This window comes from Dipodomys ordii, unplaced genomic scaffold (assembly GCF_000151885.1).
Source record: "Dipodomys ordii isolate 6190 unplaced genomic scaffold, Dord_2.0 Scaffold65, whole genome shotgun sequence".
In the NCBI taxonomy this organism is placed as follows: Eukaryota; Metazoa; Chordata; class Mammalia; order Rodentia; family Heteromyidae; genus Dipodomys; species Dipodomys ordii.
In genome coordinates, this window is record NW_012267281.1 from 4,796,132 (window position 1) to 4,821,195 (window position 25,064).

The 25,064-nt window shown below is 36.3% G+C and overlaps 1 protein-coding gene across 1 annotated transcript in view; it reads left to right on the top strand.

The window, feature by feature from the left end:
- The first annotated feature begins 11,022 nt into the window (after positions 1-11,022).
- The window catches only part of Nalcn (sodium leak channel, non selective), a 211,162-nt gene continuing 197,120 nt past the window's right edge, over positions 11,023-25,064 (top strand). Inside the window, exons 1-3 of the mRNA XM_013022975.1 lie at positions 11,023-11,172; positions 14,451-14,633; positions 23,545-23,628. Of these exons, the coding sequence (XP_012878429.1) occupies positions 11,065-11,172; positions 14,451-14,633; positions 23,545-23,628 (375 nt within the window). The 5' untranslated portion in view covers positions 11,023-11,064. The remainder of the gene's footprint in view (positions 11,173-14,450; positions 14,634-23,544; positions 23,629-25,064) is intronic.

The following is a 25,064-nucleotide window of genomic DNA, read 5'->3' on the forward strand; positions in this document are numbered from 1 at the left end:
GGGGAGATCAAGAGAAAGAGTAAGACTCTGTCTTTGATGGGGTGGTATACATGGAAGCCAGCCAACAGTGACAGAGATACCTGCTCCTCCTGACAGAGAGCAGAGCAAATGGAAAGCAGCCAGGTTGTAAAGTAAGTGAATCTAAAAGTAATCCTTTCAGATTAAAAAATACCCAAATATATGGATCAAAATCAGTTATTTTGTGCCAGGAAAATAAGTAAAACATAGCCAGCATCGAGATAGAGCCCAGTGAATGCTTTGAGTTTGAAAAAAGGTCAGATAATTTGATGTTAGGTGAAATGAACCCCAAGATAAGTATTCAAATGTTTTTTCTTTCACAAGATTGTTTCTAACATATTTATAAGTGATTACTTTGTTGCTTTGTATGTCCCTCCCCCACAGTATAACCCCTGTATTCACTGTATTTGATGTTGGTATAATATGTGGAGGGGAAGGGAAAAAACAAATTGTTTAAATAGGGATACAGGTGGACCCATTGCAACAATGAGATGTACAAGTCATTATGTCAAAAACGAACTTTACAACTTTGGCCGGGGGAAGTAGTGAGGGAGGGAGAGAGGGGAAGGGATGGGAAGGGGAAACAAAGGAGGAGGCAACAATGCTTGATAAGAAATGTACTCATTATCTTGCCCATGTAATTGTAACCCCTCTATATGGTATTTTCACAATTAAAAAAAAAAAGAAAAGAAGAAGGAAAATAGCCCATCTGCACACTGATCGAACTTTGGAAACATTACCTCTACACAAATGAATTGTTTACACTGGCTTTGCAGCCCTCTTCCAAATTAGCAGGGAACAGTTCAACAATAATTTCTAAAATGAATGGTCCCTGAAAATGTATCAGAGGATAATACTTTTATAGATCAGAGTGGAAAGTAAAAGTGATAAGAAATACATAGTAGTCAAACACTACAAAAATAATAACCCATAACAAAAAACCCAAAACAAAATAAAAAAAATAACTTGTGCTAAGAAGTAGCTCAAGGGTGGAGCACTTGCCTAGCATGGACAAGGCCCCCAACCCCATGCTCACACATGCACACATTCTTCTATATGAATGTCCCCTCATTCTTCATAGTTGGATAATAGTGGCAGCTCACTTATCACTGGACTATAGAGTGGTGAGAAAGTTGGAAGCTTCTGGCATTTTGTGAAGGGTGACAAAGGACAGGGAAATCTGAAATTGCCTGCCTGGATTTACTGAACAGAGGTTGAGACTGACTGCTTTGCCTTCATGTGCAACCTGACTTCTTCACTTTGTGATCAAACTGGAATCTAGCGTAATCAAACTCCTAGAAGCACAGAGTAAACAGAACTTTCCAGGGGCTGGGAGGTAGGAGGACTAGAAAGGTGTTAATCACTATGTATAAAGCATCCATGTGCAAGGTGAGATGGTCTACAGCCCTGACATTGAACATTGTGCCCACAGTTAATAGCATTGACATGGGGAATCTGTTCAGAGACGAGATACACAAAATGCTATTACCATAGTAAGAAAATAACAAACCCAATAATATTTAGAGGTTAAAGAAACATTAGAGTTTACAGTGAAAAAAATTAAATAGAACACTCCTTAGTGAAGTAAAAACAATGTTTTAGAAAGACACAGGAAGGGAAAAATAATGTACTGCTTTTCTTTGGAATTTAGGGATTAAATTCAGTAGAAAGAGTGAGGATCCATTTTCTGTTTCTAATCAGTATGTTGACAAAAAGCAGAGGAAAGCAGAGGATATCTTTAGAGATGGGCCTTGGAACCCTTTGGCTTCCTTTGTTTCCTTTGTGAGGCCACCTACCTGGGGTGGCCTTGGCAGGTCTGCTTGGTTCTGCTTTTGCATAGCTACATGCTGAGTTAGTAAGAGTCGAAGAGATGATCATGGATCCCCAAGCAAACAGCATTTGGAGGAAGAAGGGCGAGAAAGATGGAAAGGAAAAGGAGAGGGAACAGAAGGAGAGAAAGAGAAAAAGACAAAGGAGAGAGAGAAAGGGAGAACAAGAGAGAAAGAATGAGAATGAGCCACCTTAAATCAGGCTGTTTACTTCCAAACAAACACAGATTGTGAACAGCTACAAGGATCTCATAACTATTGGAAATGGCGTGGCCTGGGAAGAAAGAAACTCCTCAGCTGTGCCAACACACATTGCAGCTTTGATACCCCAGGGGTCAAATTTTTGAGGATGTCTTCTCCTGCTAACAGAAATGCTCTCTGCATTGATGTTGCCTAGAAACACAGGACTGCAGGTTGTGTTTCACAGTGCAAACAATCCAGCTGCCTGCCTTCTCTCCAAGCAGAGGCCAAATGAGAGGAAAAGGCACTTCCAGACCATGAAGTCTGTGAGCAAAAGGTCTCCAGGAGACTGAGGGAAGGAAGATCACTCTCCAGTGATCTTCCAGGGCTGTGAGGCCCTGTACCGAAGGTCAAGGGACAGGTATGTCCTACCTCAGTTCCTCCGCCTTGACCTAGGAGAGACAGGCACCGAGAGATTCCCGTCTCTATTCTCTGGGAATAGAGAAAGGTCTATTCCCAGCTCTCTATCAAGAGATAGCTCTTGGAAGGTCTTGATTTAAAGACAACACAACAGGAGTATCATGGGGATCAAAGTGGACAGGACTCGACCCTCTGGCAGTGGGACACACACTAGCTGTGTGACCCTGGCAGGGCATGTACCTGCTCCAGGTCTCTGTTTCAGGGTAAAATAGAAACAAGATACTCTGCCTCATGGGGCATGGGGAGACGTAGAGGAAATAATTCATGCAGAGTTCTTAGCTTCATGCAGTGTAAGCCCTTAGCCAATGTTAAATGTAAATGGTTTAAACTTGATTTTAAAAATATTTTACATCTACTCTTACTTATTGATTCGTTAATTTATTTTTGAGTATATCCAATTTTAAAAATTAGAAAAACAATGAACACATCACTGTTGCCAAATGTTTGGAAATATAAAGTGTCTTAAGATGCAAAAGATAATTTCTCCATCTATTCTTTCTCTGTTTCCCCTACCTTTCTTTTCCCAACAAAATGGACTCTACTTGTACTCTAAACTTGCTTCTAACTCTCTATGATCTGGACATATTTTCCTCCAATTTTTAACTTGTGCAATGGAGATAATACTTAAGGTGTTAAGAGCTCCAAATGGTCTGCCTATGTATTTATTTGTAGCTTTCAGGCAAAAGGAAATGAATACGTAATGCCTAAACTTGCTTCTGTCCTAAGTTATGCGCAGGAGTAATGGACCACTACTCTACCTGGAAAGATGACCAAATATATGAACACATGAATGTCTTCGGCAGTATTAATCCACTTTACCATTGGAGGTCACCTTGGACATAATCTATTGCAAAAGCTTCCAGGCAGCTGAGAGAGACACTCTTTTCACACTCACTCACTAGGCAGTGGTCCTCAAAGCAGCAGGAGGGAAGCTGAAAAGCTTCTGGGTGACAGTTCTTTCCATGACATAAACAGCCATTTCTAATTGGTTACATTCATTTCGTATGGATTTTTCCTTAAGAATAAATTCTAGAAACATACCAGTATACCTTCATTGTATTTTACCTAAAATTTGAAAGAAAATAAGCGCACATTTTTGTTTAACATTTACATATTGAATAATCTTGCATCAGAAAATGGAGGAACAGAGAGTAGTGCGGAGGAATAAGGTAGGCTGGGACCTGGACTTTGGATGTTGAGTCAGACAGAAAGACTCCTCTCAACAAATACCTTTTTGTATTTCCCTAGCACAATCTTTGCAGATGGATACATATTCCTCTTGCCCTATATAAGAGGAATCTCTTTTCTAGTCTCCCAAATCTTAGCATAGTCAGTTAAGAATTTATGAGACAAATGCCAACTCCAGGAAATGAAGAAATCTATCACTTTGGGAACTGAAGAAATCTGTCTAAACTACATGAAGTGAGATTATTAGATGGAGTAAGAAAATTCTTTCACTCTTTTTCTGTCAAAATTGAGAAAAATGTAGTAAAAATACACTAGAATGCATGTTGGATTTATCTTCAAAGGGAAAATATGAGTAAATCGTTAATAGCTTCAGAAACAAAAAGTAATATTTGAATTAGATGAGAAGCTTAAATTTCTTACCAGAAAATAATAGGTATTGTTAATAAGTATATACCAGGAAAAAAAATCTATGAAATCAATCATATAATAAAAATAGATTCAGCTTTAGGAGATGGTAAATGTCTTTACTATTTCACAAACATTGATGGATTCTAAATAGAGTTTATGATCACAAGATTATGTAATTAAACTATGTTTAAAAGGCAACTTTCTGGGCTGGGAATGTGGCTTAGTGGTAGAATGCTTGCCTAGCATGCATAAAGCCCTAGGTTCAATTCTTCATCACATAAACAGAAAAAGCCACAAATGGTGCTGTGGCTCAAGTGGTAGAGCACCAGCCATGAGCAAAAGAGCTCAGGGACACTGCCCAGGCCCTGAATTCAAGCCCCAGGACTGGCAAAAAAACCTCTAAAAAGCAATAAAAGATAACTTTCTTATTATAATCTGCCTGTTACATGACATGCTTTGTTTAAATTTGGTGGTTCTAATACATCATCTTGGTCCATACCTGGATAATCTTTATGAATAAGTTTTCTCATCTTGTAAAATAGCTCTTATAGGAATTGAACAAGATACCTTAAAAGCGGGTGTGGCGACATAGTAAGTCCTCAATAAACATTTTTAATAGAAGGGGTCTGTTTTCACATCATGGTAAACATACAAGTTCACTATTTTACCTTTATTACTGCCATGTCTCCAAAACATTTTAGCACATATGTGTGTGTATGTATGTATGGGTGAGATTGATGTTTTATGATTTTTCTAAATGCTATGCTGCTCTCATTTATACTTTTCTTCTCAAATATTAAACCTTTCAGTTATCACAAATCATGTGTACAAACAAAAATGGCCAGTGAGTTAAATTGTTAGGGACGACTGAAGTGTGATTGGCCACAGGCCACAAAGAGAACACAGGTGGGATGAAGTAGCTGAGGGAGGTTGGAGTACAGATGACTGGCATAAACGTTTGGCCAACTTGAGGCCATCAAAGGGAGTTCAGGTAAAAACTGTGGGTTCAGTGCCCTTAACACATACATTTAAATAACAAGGCAAGAATGCTTCTGTCATTCTCTGCCATACATTGAGCACATACTGCCCTCCGTCCCTGACAGTGCCATAGTGCGTAGGTAGTATTTTCTGCATGAATGAATGAGTGCTTAAGTAAGTGAATAAGTGATAAGCTATAAGTTCCTGGGTTGTAGGAAAAGATTGCATCAGAAGTATTAGGAAGTTCACTTTTTAAAAAAATCAACATGATGTACAGAGTGGTCACAGTTACATAGGTAAGGTAATAAGTACATTTCTTGTCAACCTTGTGGCCCCTTACCTCAATTTTCTGCTATTTTCCTCCCTCCCAACCCTCCCCCCCCAAGTGGTAGAGATCATTTCCAGCATATTGTCTTGTGAGTATTGCTGTTGCATTGGTTATCCCGTGTCCTTTATCTCACCATTTTGTTGTTTCCCTTCCCTTCCTTAATTCAGATTAAAGTCTATACAATACCTAAATCAAATACAGTGACAACAGGGGATATACCATAAGGGCAAGAACATACAAAAGAAACAAAAAATCACCTAGTACATTAACAACAACAAAGAAAAACCTCTTGTATCCATGTCTTGGACATCATCTTAGCATAGCATCATCTTATATGGTCATATATACATAGCTGTTAGGCTATTCTGCTCATCTGCTAAGATTATCTTAGACATATACTAATTATTGCAAATAAGGGAAACCATGGAACCTATTTTTCTTTGGGCCTGGTTTACTTTGTTCTCTAGTAAACAATATAAACATTTGAAATCCATGAACATAATTCTTTTGATTTACTGGTGTCTTCTTCATTTTCTTTTATCAGTGTTCATTGTTTTCATTGTACTTGATAATGCTTTCATTTACACTTCCTTGGGTGATTTTTAATTGTTATTTTGTGTCTTGCAATTTGCCAAATTCATTTAATTGTAACAAGATATTTGGAAGAGTAGTTAAGGTCTGCTATATAGGAGATTGTGTCATCTGCAAACAGTAACAATTTAAATTCTTCCTTTCTCATTCATGACTTCTCTGGTACTTTGTTGAATAGCAATGTAGAGAGTAAACATTCTTGACATTGTTAAATCTTAAAGAAAAATCTTTCAACTTTTGAATATTCAATATGATGGGTTTGCATATGTATTTTTACTGAAATATGTTTCTTCTGAATCAATTTTATAGTTTTTTTTGGGGGGGGGTCCGGTCGTGGGGCCTGAACTCTGGGCCTGGGCACTGTCCCTCAGCTCTTCAGCTCAAGGCTAGTGCTTTACCACTTGAGCCATAGCGCCACTTCCGGTTTTCTGGTGGTTTATTAGAGATAGGAGTCTCACAGTCTTTCCTGCCCGGGCTGGCTTTGAACTGCGATCCTCAGATCTCAGCCTCCTGAGTAGGTAGGATTACAGGCGTGAGCCACCGGCGCCCGGCCTGGCTTTTTTTTTTTTCTTATGTGGTGCTGAGGAATCGAACCCAGGGCCTCGAGCATGCAAGGCAAGTGCTCTACCACTGAGCCACCTTCCCAGCCCCCTGAATCAATTTTAGACATCACTAGTGAAAGTTGAATTGTGTCAGAATTTTTTCTTCATATATTTAAATGATCATATGGGAAGTTAAATTTTGATTTAAAGAAGAGGATTTATTATAAAGTAAGCCCCACGGGTTGACAATGTAGGTCACGGTAGAGGACATGTTCCATATGTACGAAATCCTAGGTTTATTGTCTAGCATGAAATAAGTGAATGAATAAATGAACAAATAAATAAATACAAATGCAACTCAGACTTGTGTTATGGCCTAGAAAGAGCCGAATACTTGGAATGAATGCATGTATAAGAAATTTAAAAAACCAAAACCAGTTGGTATTGAGAATATGTTTAAAGAGAAAGGATGTTATCTCTACAATTCTATATGTAGGATGTTAAGAGTACCGAGTAGTGGGATTTGGGACAGGAGAGGAAAGGATGAATTGGAAGGATGCCACAGCCATGTCAGTCTGTGGGGTTGGATTTTAAATGGTGAGGAGGTTGATGTGTTCTTCCTGTGTTTGTGAGAAGCAGCCCAGACACATGGCTCAATAATGGTCATGGAACTCTATCAGATCATAGTGGAAATCAGAAGTGCAGGTGATTGTTTAAGGAGTAAATACAATAGGCAATACAGAATAGCTGGGAGAAGACATACCACAAACGGTAATTTAGAGTATAGAAAAAGATCTCCAAAACTACAAGACCAATGCTAAGACAGTTGAAAAGAAGGAAAAAAGGATCCATAGTGATGCAAGCCTATCAGTGAAAGAAAACTGAAAATTTTCACTTTTAATTTGGTCAAGAGCACAGGAATGGAGTAGGCAAGGTGTGTACCAAAATGTAGAATAAAATTGCTATCATAGATGATAAAAACAGGATCTTAACTACTTAAAGCAGAACAAAGTATCGGAGTATGTTTTCTCCTTGAGTTGATGTTAGCTGTTTCCATGTAGAAAAATTAGTCAATGAACATATTTATAATTGTAGCCTCTCTCCCCATCCTAAGCAATTTAAATAGTAACTCCTTCTAGGAAGTGTGAAAATGCTGTTGAAAGTCTTGTTCTTCAAACTTAGTGCACTCCCTGATGAAGGACACTTCTGCAAACACTTCTGCAAAGTGCACTGTTTTATAAATACACAGTCATGATAAGGCAAAGATACACAGAAGAAATTTCCTATCAAAATATTAACTTTACCTAGAATATTGAAATATCTCTCCCGGTCTTTATCAGGGAGTAGTCTTTTGTGCTCACTTGAATCAACATTAATGGAGGCATAACAAAACATTACTGAGTACAAAGGAAAATAATTACATTCAGTTGTTTTCAAACCAATGTAGATTCCTCATATGTTTGTAATTCATTTATTTTACTAACTGAATAACATATAAGACTTAAATATTGAATATGTTATATAAGACTCAATATTGCTGGATCAGTCACAATTTCATGGACTCCAGGAGCTTCATATTGAGCTCTAAGTTATGTATGGAGTAGCCAGACAAACTCTTTGGATCTTTCCTTGGGCATTATTTGATTTGGTGGCCTCTTGACCTCAGGCAAAGTTAATCTCAAAAGTGAGTGGGAAGCAATATCATTCAGTTGTTGTTGTGCTGCCTTGATAAGCCAAATGGAGCCCAAACTGATACTATTTTTTTTAAATACTAAATTCTAGGTTTATATTTCTCTGGATAAATCAATCCACATCAGTTTTACTTCAGGTAGTATATTGGCAATGAAAGATGAATAGAACTCATATGTCCATTAATCTCCCCTGGCTCTATGGAAAAGAGATTACAGCTAAGGCAATAAGATTTCTCACATAATCTTTGAAACTCATCGTGAAACCACTCTTATTCTTCCTTTGGGTATGTTGTCGTGAAGGATTTCCAGAAGATTTTGCATCTAGTCTTTGGATAAGTTGGAGACAGTCATTTAAGAGGCTCCTCAAATTGAGGCCACCAGATGTTTTTCCCCCACAGTACATTGAAGAAACATCTTTGAATATTCTGCATACATTTACATGGATGTCAAGAGTCCCCCACTCCAATTATGTAAAATAAAATTAATTAGTGAAACCCACTGCAAAGCACATATTTAAACTCAGTGTTCAAGTCAGTAAAAGCCTAGAAAGACTTCGCATGTCTTCACAACAAGTAGCTTGATTTCTTCTGGGAATAAGAGAGTGCGGCAGAGGTACCTCCTCAGGTGAACTGAGGTGGAGTGTCATAGATGCTCAGATACAGGGCATCAGATTTGAAGCTGCTTTGTCCTGAGCTCCTGTGTTGTATCTTCTTTCCTGGTGAAAATTGTAACTGTACATATGCGTACACAGTGCACAGACGTTCTTGTTCTTGTGCTCCAGTGAGGACTGAGTGGCACTCCTTGTCCTTGGATTTCTTCTCTCAGCTTTGTAGTAAGAGAGGCTGTAATCTTCCTGGTATTTTCATAGCCACCCATGCCTGGGAGAACTCCTTTCCTCTTCTGATATCTGTAGTTTATCCTAACAGCTGTTAGTAGCCCCATGACCAACACTATATACTTTATACTTCATATTCAAATAGTGTTGCTCAGGTGATCTTGGTCAAGTTATTATATACTTTGAGGCATATAAAGACCAGCTGTCCCCTTTCTTGCATCTATTGTAAAGATTAATGTATCACTGACATACATTCCAAACTGAAATATATGTCCAAAAATACTTAAAATTCTTTCCTTCTTCTAAGACTCGATTGTTCTGAGAAGTCTGTCTTTAAGACATCAGCCCATTTATTGTTTCTTTTGTGGGTTTATTTTTAGGACTTTAATTTTTTGAGCTCTAAGTATATTTTGGATATTAGACCCTTGTTGGATGTATAGCTAGTGAAAATCTTCTCCCTTTCTGTGGACTCTCTATTTATCTTGTTAGCTATGTCCTTTGCCATGCAGAAACTTTCAAGTTTGATGAAATCCGATTCATCCAGGTTTTCTTTGATTTGTTACGATTCTGGATCTTTACTTAGAAAGTTTCCTCTTGTTCCTAGGAGCTATAGTGTTTCCTCTACACTTTCGTGTAATTCGTTCATGGTTTCTGGCCTTACCTTATATTGGGGTCTTGGATCATTTTGAATTGATCCTGGTGCAAGGTTATCTATAAGATCTAGTTTCAATTTTCTGCATGTGGATAGTGAATTTGGCCACAACCACTTGTTAAAGAGGCTCTCTTTCTTTCAACCTATGTTTTTGGCTCCCTTATCAAATATTGGATGGCTATTGTTAATCAAGTGGAAGTCTCACTGATGACTCAGATTCACTAAGTACCAGTTGTCTTGACAACATCTCCTCTCATTTTATATTTCACTTATTTGTTGTTTTTCATCTAAGGGCTGACACAGCAGGCCTTCCTTCAATAGTGGTTGAAGTGTGTAAGGTGGTAGTAATGATCACAAGGACGTGACATATCTACGAGCATGTGAATGATTGACTGAGAAAGGTGGTAATCTAAATTCTCTTCTCCCTCTTCAGTGCACCTCAATGAAGAATCTACTTCAGAGTAGCTGGATGACTTTAGTCTATCACAACCCTCATGAGAAAAGATTAAACTCCATGTGGAAAGGTTGTCTCCATCCTTTCTGACATGGATAAAATTGACTTTGACTCAGGACTACTGTTGGCCACAGATGTGTGTGAATGTCATATTAAAGCAATACAAGAGAACCAGGCACTGGTAGTTCATACCTGTATTTCTAGCTACTGAAGAGACTGACATATGAAGATTGAGTTTCAAAGCCAACCTGGGCAGGAAAGTCTGTGAGACTTTCCCATTAGCCAACCAAAAGCTGGAAAATGTAGTGTTAGCCTTGAGCAAAAACAGTACGGGACAGCACCCGGGCTCTGAGTTCAAACCCAGTGCTGGTTAAGAAATAAAACACTGGAGAAACCCCTGGAGAGAATCTGATATTTCATCTGAATTAGTTAGAATTATTCAGGCATAAATTAGAGGCAGTTCTGGGATATATGTACAGATATATGTGTGTAGTTATAGCTCAGAATAGTTTCCTTAGCATGCATATATCTCGAGAAGCAAGTTATTTTACCCCAGAAGTCCAACACCAGTCATTAAGAAAAACTACTTACTACCAGTCATGAAAAACTACTTACAACATGAGAACTTAATTAATGACTACTAAATAATCAGATTCAGGGGAAGAAATCAAGCTTATATTAATATTAAATTAATCTTATCCTTTCAAAATGTCTACGTAAACATGTTTGTTACGTACACTAGAACCACCAGTATGATCTTCAGTTCCACAAATCTAGGTGAAAGACCCAAAGTTTTGATGAAGATGAAGAGGGATTAGGTGGTGAGTGAAACTCTCTCTTTCTTTTCCCAGACTGCGGTTTTGTAACTGTTTGCCAAAGCTAAGTTCAGCATGCTGAAAAGGAAGCAGAGTTCCAGGGTGGAGGCCCAGCCAGTCACTGACTTTGGTCCCGATGAGTCTCTGTCTGACAATGCTGACATACTCTGGATCAACAAGCCAGTAAGTTTCCTTGTTGAAGTGTGGGGAAGCACACCATGCTGCTATCAGGGAAATGTGGTTCATAAATTCGCAAACTCATGGACCTTTGACTTTGAACTCTGTATTTGAGCCCCAGGAGAATATGAATGAGTCTTTGAGTCTGGAAGTTGGGAACAATTCAAATGCAAGGAGGATGTGCCACTGTGTGTTACATGGGAAGGTCTGTGGTCCGGCTCCTGCCTACCAATGCTGAGGACACACTGTCCTCAAAGTAGCATTGGGGAGATAATTCCACTCCTCAGGCTGATTGGTGATAAGCCAGTTATTCATAACCAACCTCTTTTCTTTATTGCCCTCCCATGCCCATGAGTCTGTGAGATGCTAAACACTTATGTAGAATTAAACACCTCTCCAGCTGCAAGAAGCTTTGTGTCAAAGTAAAAGCTAATGACATTTTGGGACAGTGTATCTGCACAGTGGTGTCATTTTTATCAGCTGACTTAAGTCAGTGAGCTACCATACCAGCTACCATGACATTGTGAAATAGCACAGCCACTAGAACTAAGCTGGGGTTATTTTCAGAGTTGGGAGCCCAGCTCCTGGCCTTTGTTTCTCTCCCCTAAGCAGGGTAGAGATGGATAGCACAGGACCCTGCTGGCCTTTTCTGTTTTTCCTTCTCTAGCCTGCCCTCCAGACACTTTGCAGCCTGCTTACAGTTCTCACTACATTGCTCTTTTTGTTCATGTTATCCTTCTCCTTTATAATTGCTGCAAGATCTCTTTTGTCTTCATTGCAAATGAAAATGTATTGGCATTTCAGTTCTCTATGCACAGACTCCATCCAGCCCAGAGCTACCCTTTCTTGTGTCTCCCTACCACCCAAGAGGATTTTCAGCAGCCAGTTCCTGCTTCTGTCTGATTTGGCCATATTAGTTCTGTGCTTATGCTGTTCCCTGACTCTCAGAACCCTGTCCCCGCTCCTTTGATGAGTAAAATCCTCCTCATTAATTAGAGCTGTCCAGAATTTCTAGACTGCTCCTCATTTTTTCTTGTGACAAAGTGTGACCTCTTCTCTTTCTAGTTATCCTATTCTAAACTTGCTATCAATATAAATGTATACTGTATATAAATATAAATACATTGAGCTTTTTGTATCCAGAAGTTCTGCATCCACAAATTCAAACACAGATTAAAAATATCTGAAAATGCATATGTAATAAAAATGAGCAGAACTTTTTCTTGTCATTATTCCAGAAATAAATCTATATAACTGATATTACACAGCATTTAAGTAGTATTAAGTACTAGAAATCAGCTAGAGATGATGTCAAGTATACAAGAGGATGTAGATAAGTCCAATGAAATAGTATCCTATTTTATATAATATACTTGAATATCCTTGGACTTTGATATCTGAAGAAGGTATCTTAGAAGCATTTCCCTACAGAAGCTGATAGATAATTGTATATAAAAAGCACATGCTTCTTTTTGGTACTGCAAAATAATTATGTATCAGACAATATTACTGCCATCTGTAAATTCTCAGAGTCTAGCACCTTGGATGCATGGAGGTCATCCCTTCCTGTTTAGAGAAGTGAATGGATGAAAAAGAAACCACTTGTTAATTTTTGCTTAATGTCTTCTCTATTGAGAAATTTCTGTCTGAAGACAAAATTATAGATTTGGCGTCATAGATGCTAACTGAAATTATTAATGCCTAATTGTAATTCTTTAAACTCAAAGCAGTTTATTCATAAAGGAAAAGAAATATCATTTGAAGTTCCTTGGATAATTGCATTATTTATGTTGGAGGTCCAAATGGGGGTAAATTCATATACTGGTGGGTTTTTTTTGAAGGTTTTCCAAACTGCCTGAAAAATACATCAACCCTTTAAATAAGCTGGATCATAAGTGGCTAAATGTGGTATGAATTAGTCGGCATCACATTTTCATTTAAATGTTGAGACTCTCAGGCAAATATTAGAATCCACTCCTTAGCCTAAGTCTTCTCAAAGTTCTATCTTTCCTGCTTTCCATTTTAAGGGCTACAAAGTCCATCTGCTTCCAAACAGTCTCCTTACTTCTGCAGGAGGAGAATTAAAATTAACAAATCAATATGCTCACATGTATCCAAGGTGGTCAAAAATAATAATTACATTTTGATTAATCATCACTTATTGAATAATTGTCTAGTAATGTTAATTTTGACATTCAAGATGCAGATGCAACCAATCACTATTTTATGCTGTGTATTCTTTTAAGTCAGGGACTCACCATGTTCCAGGGTAGCCTGCACTACTATCTTCACTAACATTTTGTGAAAAAAAATATGATACGTGAATGATTGTGTGTCCTATCCATATGCATATGAACACACATTTAGTTTGAATTCCTTCTTATTTTGGAGTTAATAGAAATTCTTCAGACAGTGGACATACTGCAAGGATTGAACAAATCTAATTTTTAATATCATGAATGAGAGTCTGGGATCACTTGATAGGAAAAATATTTTTCAAAATAAAGTAAAAAGCTCACTCATTGTCTTTTTAGAATTATGCTTTTTAGAAAAAAATATTTTAATATATGGTTTTTGAAATGTATTCTACACAGATTATATATGATACAAATTGAAGGAAAACCTGGCACATAGGAGATGTTATATATCAATTCAGTTAATAACAAGTAATCATATCATCATATCAATCCTTGATATAAAGGAAGTAGTAAATGAAATATGACCCCAATTCTAAGTGCTCATAGTTTTATAAAAGAACAAAGGTAATATCAATGTTCTATATAAGTAAATTGCTAAAATGTAATTTCATTACACTATATATGTATATATATATCAAGATACATATGCATATATGTATGTGTGTATCTATTTATGTATCTATGCATATATGTATGTATGTATCTATTTATCTATCTATCTATCCATCCATCTATCTATCTATCTATCTATCTATCTATCTATGATACCCTAGAAATTACTGGAGACATTTTGGGGTACTCTGACTACCTTTAAACCTAGGGTTTGACAGTTGTTAGTATAAGATCATAGGAATGTTTCTCTACCTTCCTGAGTCTTAGCGTGTACAAGTGGAAAATTAACTTCTTTGAGAATTATATGCTATAAATGTGTGAAAATACTTTGCATGTAATAGTCACTCAGCAAAGTCTGTGTCCTTCCTCCTGACCTTAGCACTGGTGAAATATCTGGACCTTAGTCTAGCTATCTCCCCACTAACTGAATACGAACAAGCAGACTCATACCCTCACTCTGGAACGTTGTTTCAGTGGGTGCACTCGCTGCTGCGCATCTGTGCCATCATCAGCGTCATCTCGGTTTGCATGAACACACCCATGACCTTCGAGCACTATCCTCCTCTTCAATATGTGACCTTCACTTTGGATACTTTATTGATGTTTCTCTACACGGCAGAGATGATAGCAAAAATGCACATCCGGGGAATCGTCAAGGTGAGTAGTTCCATGTCATTTAAGTTCATAACCAAAGCACACTGAACATCCTGATAGGTTTGATTCTAGTAAAAGAACGCTCATTTCATTTGGATTGAAATCTTTTATAAAATTATAATTTCATTTTCTTTAAGTAGTTGCACAAAGGAGCTTTCCTTCAATAAGTGAGTTTATAAGTGCAATGCATCTTGACTAATGTTACCCCTTTGAAATCTTTTTTAAATGCCATTATTCCAGAAATTGATCGAAATTTTACATAAGAATATTTTAAAATTAATTGCATCTTATAAGACACAAAGCCTTGGAAAATCTAGAAAGAAAATGGGTGGTCCAACCACAAGTGCCAAGAGGGGTTGAACCGACAGCCTGGCACAGGGGCTAGTCTACAGAAGGCATCTCTGTGTTTCTTTGTTTACAGAACACAAGATAAATGTTACGGGACAAAGTCAGAGTGTGATGATTTTCAAAAGGATCTCCTTAACCTGAGGTGTTTTGATAATGTACACAGGAAAAGGCAAGGGCATAGGATAGATAGGAATATGCAAGTATAAAGAAAAGAATAGTGTCAATTGATGCCATCAGTACAAAATAAATATATTTAATATGGTACATAAAAGGAAAAGAAAGAAAGTATAAAAATGTCTACTATAGGACACTTTTTTTCTTTGTAAATCTAACTATCTACAGAGGTTAAAATGATCCTATCACTAGAGTAATTCATTTAGGGAAACAGCACTTTAAAGCAATAGCAATATAGGCATTAGAGCTTCACAAATGACAGATCTTACTCAAAGACTGACTCTTATTTACTGATTGTACATACATCTCCAGATAGATTATCAGGGGGGAAAGTAAGCCATCCATTACATAGATTTTAAAAATGTAATAAGATGATGAATGGTTACTGATGATTATTTATGGATCCCTGCCATTTCTTCTCTTTTTATATAATGCATTGTGCGCTATATTTAACAGACAGTGATTGTAGCCAATGTATGACTGTGCTCATTATTTACTTTTTGTTATGGAACTTTTAAAGTTAACAAAAGTATATTCTAGTGGTAAGGAATCTCAAGATTCGTTTGTCCAGTTGAACATTTGATCAATTCTGTGTCCTTTTAAAGCAAAGCTGAAAATTCAAGTCATTTCAAAATGAATCCATATTCATTCCTGAGTGATTAAATTTGCTTCATTCTTTTACATAAACACCATTATTTTATCTAAAGGATAATTCCTAATGTAGGCAATATTCAGTTCACATTCATTTTAGTTCAAATACTACTCACAAATACTTCTCTTACAGTTGCTTTCTTTTAATCAAGATGCAAAAAGGTTCGAATTATTATTTGGTTGTTACATTTTAAAGTTTCTTTAAATCTTAGTTCTAAACATTCTGAGCATAGTTTTTCCATGCTGTTGATTCCTTGAGAAAAATTTGTCTTTTGTTTTGTGGAATACTCCACGTTCTAGATTTGGATTTTTGTTTCTTGATAATGTTATATAATGGATTTGATGTTCATGGATTCATGTATATTAAATATCAGTGTTTATGTGAAATCACAGGTATTATTTTCATTCTACCAGTTTTAACTATGTGTCATATAGGAATATATTCAGGATTTATCATATAAGTTTTAAGTTTTTGCTATATATTTTTATTCTTTTTACCATTTGAATAAGATTTTATCATTATTATACTCTAAATTCATTCTTTCAAATAAAGGATGTTGATTTTTATACTAATATTATATCTGCTACTTTACAAAAACTTCTGAATTCTTGTGTTGTTTATATAGCAGTCTATCCACTAATTATTTTGGTAAGTCCAAGTCATATCACAAGAAACAAACAGTTTTGTCTTTTCTTTCAAATTCTTATGCCTGTAATTGCTTTTGTGTGTTTGATTGGATTAGCTAATTCAACTGATAAAATTGTAAATAATGTTGCAGATATGAGCATCTTTTCTAGGTTCCTGGTTTACCTAAAGTAACCCTGATGCTTTTTGTTAGTTTTTTAAATTAAGCAATTGAAAGTATTTAAGACTGAAGTATTTATATGTTGTCACTTCAGGGAAGAAACTTCAATTCCAATTATTATGTTGTATCATAAATAGATTTTGAATTTGAACAGATGATTATTTTTCTCCTCTTGTAATAGAATAAATTGCTTAACATTGAGCTATTTTTATATTCCTGGAAGAATCCCTGATAGATCATTATATATTATTATTTTGATTTATTATGCTATTTCATTGTATTTATTTTTTATTTTGCTCATTTTAAGTTCTGTACAAACTTTGTCAGGCTTTGATATTCCATTTCTCTCTATGTGTGTGTATGTGTGTGCACACACATGCATATCTATGCTCTAAAATAGTCTGTGAAGTCTTAGACTTTTCTAACTTTAAAAGTTTTTCAAACTCTACTACAAAGCTGTAGTAATAAAACAGCTTGATACTGGCACAACAATAGGCCTGAGGATCAATGGAATAGAATAGAACAGAATAAAATAGAATAGAATACAATAGAATAGAATACCTATTGATATGGGAGCCAAATGTTTGATAATATTTGATTTGATAAGGAAGCCAAGACATAGTATGGAAGAAAGACAGCCTCTTCAACAAATGGTGCTGACTGAATTAGCTATACGTATGCAGAAAAACTGATGTTAAATCGTTATATATCACCCTGCACCAAAATCAACTCCAAATGGATCTAAGACCTTAATGTAAGACCAGAGATCCTGAAAGTATTACAGGAAGGGATAGAGGAAACACTAGGGCTCCTTGGCACAGGTTAAAACTTCCTAAGTGAAGATCTAGAATTACAAGTCAAAGAAAAACTAGATAAATGGGACTGCATCAAACTGAAGAGTTTCTGTATGGCAAAGGACATAGCTAACAATGTAAATAGCCCACAGAATGGGAGAAAATCTTTACTAACTATGCATCAGACAAGGGACTCATATCTAAAATATTCTCAGAGCTCAAAAAATTAAACCTCCCATTCCTCAGAAAAACAATAGTCCAATTAATAAATGGGCTAAAGATTTAAAGAATGACTTCTCCAAAGAAGAAATAAGAATAGCCAATAGACACATTAAGAGATGTTTGACATCTCTGTCCATAAAAGAATGAAAATCAAAACAACATTGAGATTCCACCTCACCCCAGTTAGAATGGCCATTATCAAAAAAAATAACAATAACAGATACTAGGGTGAGGATGTGGCCAAAAGGAATGCTACTACACTATTGGTGGAAATGTAAATTTGTTTAACCACTCTGGAAAGCAGTATGGAGGTTCCTCAAAAGACTAAACATAGAGCTTTCCTATGACCCAGCAATCCTACTTCTTGGCATCTATCCAATGGACCACAAACCATGCCACACTAAAGCCACCAGCCATAACCATGTTCATTGCAGCATTCTTTACCATAGTCAAGATATGGAATCAACCTAGATATCCCTCATTGGATGAATGGATCCAGAAAATGTGATATATATATATATATATATATACATACACACACACACATACACACACACAATGGAATTCTATGCTTCCATCAAGAAGAATGACATTGTCCCATTTGTAAGGAAATGGAAAGACTTAGGCAAAAATTATATTAAGCAAAGTAAGCCAGACCCAAAGAAACACAGGCTGCATGGTTTCCCTCATTTGTAATAACTAGAATGTGCCCATAAATCTACAAATAGACCCAATGGGTAGTAAAAGACAAATAATTACACCTGGATATGATTATACAACAATCTAAATATCCACATAGTGAGAACAAAAGAGGATATTCTTAGGAGAGAATTGCAAGGGCTCAATAGCTATGTGCATAAAATCATATAAAGTGATTTTATTGAAGTGAACTCCAAGAAACAGAAGTAAGACACTTTGTTACTATGCTATTTATTGTTCTTTTTTTCTTCTTTCTTTTTCTCTTTGGTTTATTTCCTTTTGTTGCTATATTTGATTTATGTAAACTTTTGTCTTGTACATAAGTTCATCTGATTTGGGGAGGGGGAGGGGAAGCACATAAACAATGGGACAAAGGTGAATTAATTCAACAGTGAAACCCATTATACATTATGTTGGACCTGAACTATACAACTTTAGGGGGAAGGAAGTTGGGAGGGAAAAACTAGGAGAGAATGAGAGAGATGACATTGTTCAAAAGGATATGTATTCATTACCTGACTCATGTAACTGTAACTTCTCTGTGCATCACCTTTATAATCATTAAAAAAAAAAAGCCAGGCGCTGGTGGCTCACACCTGTAATCCTAGTGACTCAGGAGGCTGAGATCTGAGGATCACGGTTCAAAGCCAGCCCAGGCACGAAGGTGATTTATCTCCAATAAACCACTAGAAAAAACAGGAAGTGGTACTGTGGCTCAAGTGGTAGAGCACTTGCCTTGAGCTAAAGAGCTGAGGGACAGGACCCAAGCCCAAAGTTCAAGCCCCACAACCAACAAAATAAAAAATAAAGTTAAAGTTTTGACATGAATTTCCTAGAAAACCATTTGTCCTAAAGCTTTGTTGGTGGAATCCTTTACAATATGTCCCAGTTCTTCTATGGAACTCCATCTGTTGAGACCTGCTTGATTTATTGGTCTGTTTGGTGAAATATATTTTCTCGGAAAATCATTATAGTGACCATTTTATTCTCCCTTTCTAAGGTTCACATTCAATATTCCGCTAGTATGTACTAGTCATTTCTCTGTTTTAGAATCCTGTTGGCTCGTGGGAGAGGCGAGCACATGGACTCAAAGAATGGATTTCAGGATCATATTTACAATGTCTAGGTCTTCTACAAAAGTTGTCTCAACAGTTTTTCCAAGCATCAGGTTTATATGAGCATCACTTCATCGAGTGTAGCTGTCTGAGGAGGCTAACTTGGAAAGTTAATCTTGGGAGAATACTGACACATCTTTCTGCTGGTTAATCCTAGGTCTGTTCCATGCTATGTGATCCACCAGAAACACAAGGGACCCTGTCTTATGTATATATTGCTCCCAGAGCCACAGCAGGCTTTGCCAATGAAGTTAATAATCTGCACCGTCTAGGTGTAGCACTGTGTGATTCTAATCGTCATGTATTACTTTAAAAAAAAAGATTCCAACTCGAGTAAAACAAATGTATGACATTTTCCTAGAATAAAACTTTTGTTTTGTAGATGTTTCACATCACAAAGAAGACAGCAGGCACCACTCAGTCACAGCTAAGGATGAAAAGCATAGAGGAGGCGGGTGTGATACATAAATCACAGATCCACCACAAGTGAACGCAGCACTGAATGAACAGGAGTCTTGATCATTTAAATATTACAAGTTGAATCAATCGTTTAAAAAGAAAAACTTGGTGTATGCCCAAGTTTATTTTAAAATGCTATCAGTTAGCTATTTCTACTATTTCCACACATTTTTATTAATATCAATGTTTATATAAGATGGTCACATTCCCATATGTCCATATTTGCATACAATGTATCCTTGTTCAGAGTAACCAGTTCCCCAATCACTTCATTCTCTCCTCCCACCTTCCCAAATCAATCACGGGTTTCACTGTTCCGTGGTCACACATTAACACAGGGCACTTTGGCTATAATCACCCTCCTTTAACTTCTCCATTTGCCTTCTTCTTATCATACTAATATGCACACACTGGACAAGATATGTTTTATGTTCCAATGTGTGCTAATTATTCAAAGGAGTTCATTGTTGCATTTCTCCCACACGTATATAGAACTTAGATCAGAACTTTTAAAATACCCTTCAACAGTTGGATACAGTACTCACTGAAAGTGAAAAGTATCTTTCTTGTTTTTTTTTGTCTGTAATAATGAACAATTGAAAAGTCACATATGGTTTTTCTACTTTCCTTTCAGGAATGATTAGCATAAGCATAAACGTAACACCGATTTTCATTGCTAACATCATCTTGAAGTAGTCAATATAATTCATCTCTCATTAAAACTTGTATTCAGTATTTAAGTGCTAGTTAAGGCTTTAGCTCCATGAGGTCTGACTATCCTTAGCAAAGCATTGTCTGTCATTTCTCTGACTCATCATCAAACTCCTCTGGTTGTTAGACATAAAATACTGGAGATGCCTCGGATCATTTTAGTAATGTGACACCCAACTCATAATTTTATTACACCATACACACATTCTCTTCCAAATACACATACCCATATAGACACAGAACAAAGAGTAATTAGGTTTGACATTATATCGTTGTCTTTACAATATAAACACAGATCAGGCTTAGAGTTAGCAAAATAACACATAAAATTTATGTCGCTAATTTAAGTTGTATTATTTTGCAGTTTTGCATTTGTTAATCTGTTTTGTATTATTTTATAGTTATATGGACTGCACGGACATAGTATAAGGACTTAAATTGCATCATAATAAAACCAGATCTGTACATGTGTGTATGTGTGTGTGTATACTAGTACTGGAGTTTGAACTCAGTGCCCCCGTGCTCTCCTTTAGCTTTTTCCTTCAAGGCTGGCACTCTACCACTTGCACCATAGTCCACAGGAATCTTATAGACCTTCCTGGATGGGCTGGCTTCTTCCTGAGTAGCTAGGATTATAGACATGAGCTACCACTGGTGCTAGTTGTCTTTAAAACTTTTTGTTACAGGCATACGTTTCTTTCGAAAGATTGCTCATTTTAAGTATGTCTCCTGTTTTCAGGATTCTGTCAGTTCCTACCCACTAGTCATTAGCTACTAATGTCTCCCCCTCTAATTCTTAGTGGAAGCAAGTTGCTCACCAGATCTCCAGTATAATACTATAATATGAATTTATATTCTTGTAGAGCTTCCATGTATTCCAGACTGAGAATTCTTCCAACAATCACAATCGTCTATTTTTCATCTGCCAGTAGGCCAAGGTAAAAGTAACAGGTGTCCTTTGAACACTGTTGAAATAATGAATAATACCTCTCGTAAGACACAAGGCAGACTCTGGGAAGATAGGACAACAAATCAAGCACTCACATATAATTTTGAGAGCACAAAATATATCCTCATCAAGGTATTGTTTTCTCTGCCAGCTAAATACTTGAAAGACACTTTTAGTTATTTTCTTATACTGGATAATTGATTGACAGCCTCCAACTGCTTACCTTTGAATAACTAATCTCTCCACTGGCAGCATGTTCATTTCTTCCATAGCTCAGGTGGGGCTCATCCTCCATTTCTGTTGGTACAATAAACAAGTCAAAATCTATGAAGTATGTGTCAGGTTCTGGTTACAAATTTTGAGTGGCAAACAAAATGGAATCCAGGGTTATATCTCATAATGCCAGATATTAAAATCAGTGTTGCATTTATTTTAAAAATTAAATACATTCAACCTGCCATATATTGATAATAATATAGTAATTTCATTCCTACAGATTCAATTTAACTTCAGTTTCCCTGCAATGCAGAATTATGCAAAGCTTGTCACCTCTTCTCTCTTCAGCTCACCCAGGAGCCCAAGTTTTCCCTTCTTTGCATACACAGTATAGGATGGCCATGACATTTACAGAAATAGCCTCTTACTCTTCTGTGCCTTCCAGAACCAAGTCGGCTTCCAAACTATCTCTGTGTCAGTGTTTTCATAACCATGAATCTCCAAGTTTGGTTGATTGTCTTGCCTCTAATAAGATATTTTGCCCATTCACTTTGGGAGCTAGCAGTATTCTTCTAATCATTCCATAGAACTGATCTGTTCATTTTTCCTACCATGTCTACAGGTTTGTTATGAGTTAGTATGTCTATGTGTTACTTGGCTTTGTTTACATCTGTTTCTCAACAAAATTTGCAGTAGTAGTTGTTTTTGGTGTTGATTGTGACAGTGGTGGTAGTGGTGGTGATGTGTCTAATAGGCATTCGTTATCTTTTATAAAACATGCTAAGCTTATATCTCATAGCTGGATCTGAGATATGAAGATACCTGAGACAAATTCCACCATTTATTTTACCACCTGTTAGATTTGTGAACAAATTATTTCTAGGAGCTTTTCAAGGAAATACGTAGTTAATCTATTACATTTTATTAAGCATGGGAAACTATGGGAAATAGTTTATTTTCCAAAGTATCCTGCAACACACTTTATATGTTACTTAAAAATCTCATACTCTCTTCTATTTTTACTTCTCTGCAGGTTCTGAGGTGGGAATGATGGGTGTCTAAGTTGAAAACTTACATGGATGAGGATAGGTCTAGAAGCCAGCTAAAACAGTCTGTGAAGTTTTCTAAATCTAACCTAGAGAAGCTCCCTCATTTGTTATTCCAAAGGAGATTTCTAACATTCTTTTTTTTATTAAAATGTTCATTCTAGCAACAGAATAGAGTTCCTACTAGAAAACAAAGGGACATCTTCTTTGTCTTCCTTTTACATTTGAAATCCAAATTAAATTCAAGTCCATATTTTTTTCTTTGCAAAGTAAGGCCAGTTTCTTCCTTACTTTCATATTACTTGAAGTCAGTTCTTGGCTAATTTTCCTTCTGGTGCTGGTTCATCAAGCAGTCAGGGCCTCCATGTTGATTGTTGCATGTTCTTACCTTGTAGGAAGAGTGCTAGTTTAGGGTTCAAAAAGCCTAGTAAGAGTGATCTCTGTTCCTTAAGGGGTAGAGTTGGTGTTGCTAAGAGAATAAATAGTGGGATTTTCCTTTTGCCTGCACGTAACATTTTATACTCACAGTTATGAAGTTTCTCACAGTTCATAATTAATCCTCTTGTAAGTGAGATCATTTAAAAGTAGTACACTTGAAAGTCCATTATCTTATGACACAAAAATTATACTTTTCTTTTTTACTTAACTCAACTATTTTCTTCCAAAGAATTTTTAAAAATTATTATTCATTTTGCCAGATAATGTATGTCACTTTTCTCTCTAGGGAGATAGCTCCTATGTGAAAGACCGCTGGTGTGTTTTCGATGGATTTATGGTCTTTTGCCTGTGGGTTTCACTGGTGTTACAGGTACGTAAAAATTTTATATCACAGGGGATATTTTCCAAAACAAACATTATCTTGCTTTGAAAGAGAAACATTCTTTTGAGATTTTAGATTTTTATATTAAAGACTAATACATATAGCAAATGTGTGTGAATCCACACGGAATTTAGGTAGATAAATAGATGATAGATAGATAGATAGAAAAGTCTAATTGTGACATTTCAACTACCGTTGGCAACATTTACAAACTATTCCTTAGAAATGAAAATCAGTGCTTAGCCAGGTTATTGATTGGCCCTGATCAGTTGATTAGCCAGGTTAATACTAGCTATTCAGGAGGCTGAGATCTGAGGATAGAGGTTTGAAGTCATTCAGAGCAGATGTATCTAAGACTTTTATCACCAACTAGCCAGCAAAGAGCTCTAATTGGAGCTGTGGCTCGGGCGGTAAAGTACCAACCTTGAGAGCATGAATACCTGAATTCAACCCCCAATAGCAGCACCAAAAAAAGAAAGAAAATCTATGCTTATGAAATCAATATAATAATGCAGTTATTGAAATAAAGAAAGCAATATAGACTGAGAACTCTCTATTTGTAAAATTAAAGATTAAATTTAAAACTTTAAATTCTAGTCTTTCCTATGAAGAAATACTTACTTTAAATAGCTAATAAATTAATAGAGATATACATAGGTCAATATAAAATACTACAGTGCAAATACTTCACTACAAGGAACAAAAATATATGAAAAATGTCACATGAAGGACTACATTCAAGAATAGTATAATTCCACATGTTCTTTCTTGCTTCTTGATCTGTTGGCTAAGGTCAAGTTCTATATATTTTCTCAGATAAGATTTTATATTTAATATTTACTGGAAAACAAAAGTTCTTTTAATCTGATTAGCTTTGATTTTGATTTCATTTGATTCTGGTAATGAAATACAACCTGAGAGCTTCCTGTTTAACAAAATCTCAAGTTAGCAGTACATTATTGCTGACTGCAGCTAGAAGGCTGAAGGCCAGATCTCTAGAGGTTACTCATCTAGTCTTTGTTTCAAAAATTCAGAGTAAAAACAATTCTCAGTTCATCTTGCTAATCCATTGCAGTGTTTATTGATAAACTGTCTTCCTTTCCTTATTTTTATAAAGGTTAGCTCTGTGGCAGTCTAATTTCATTTAATGCATCAATGTGCCATTTTCAAGCTTAAGGAATAGAGCAAACAACAAAACCTCAGGGCCAGCACCTAGGCCCTGAGTTCAAGCCCCAGGACCTGCACATACACACAAAAACATATACACAGACGCAGACACAGATACACACACACACACACACACACACACACAGTTAATTTCTTTTCTCATACTTCTAGTAATATTTTAAAAAATTCCTTCATTCTTTTCTAGATATTCACACATGTCTATCGAAGAACATTATTCGTGAGAAACATTTATCACC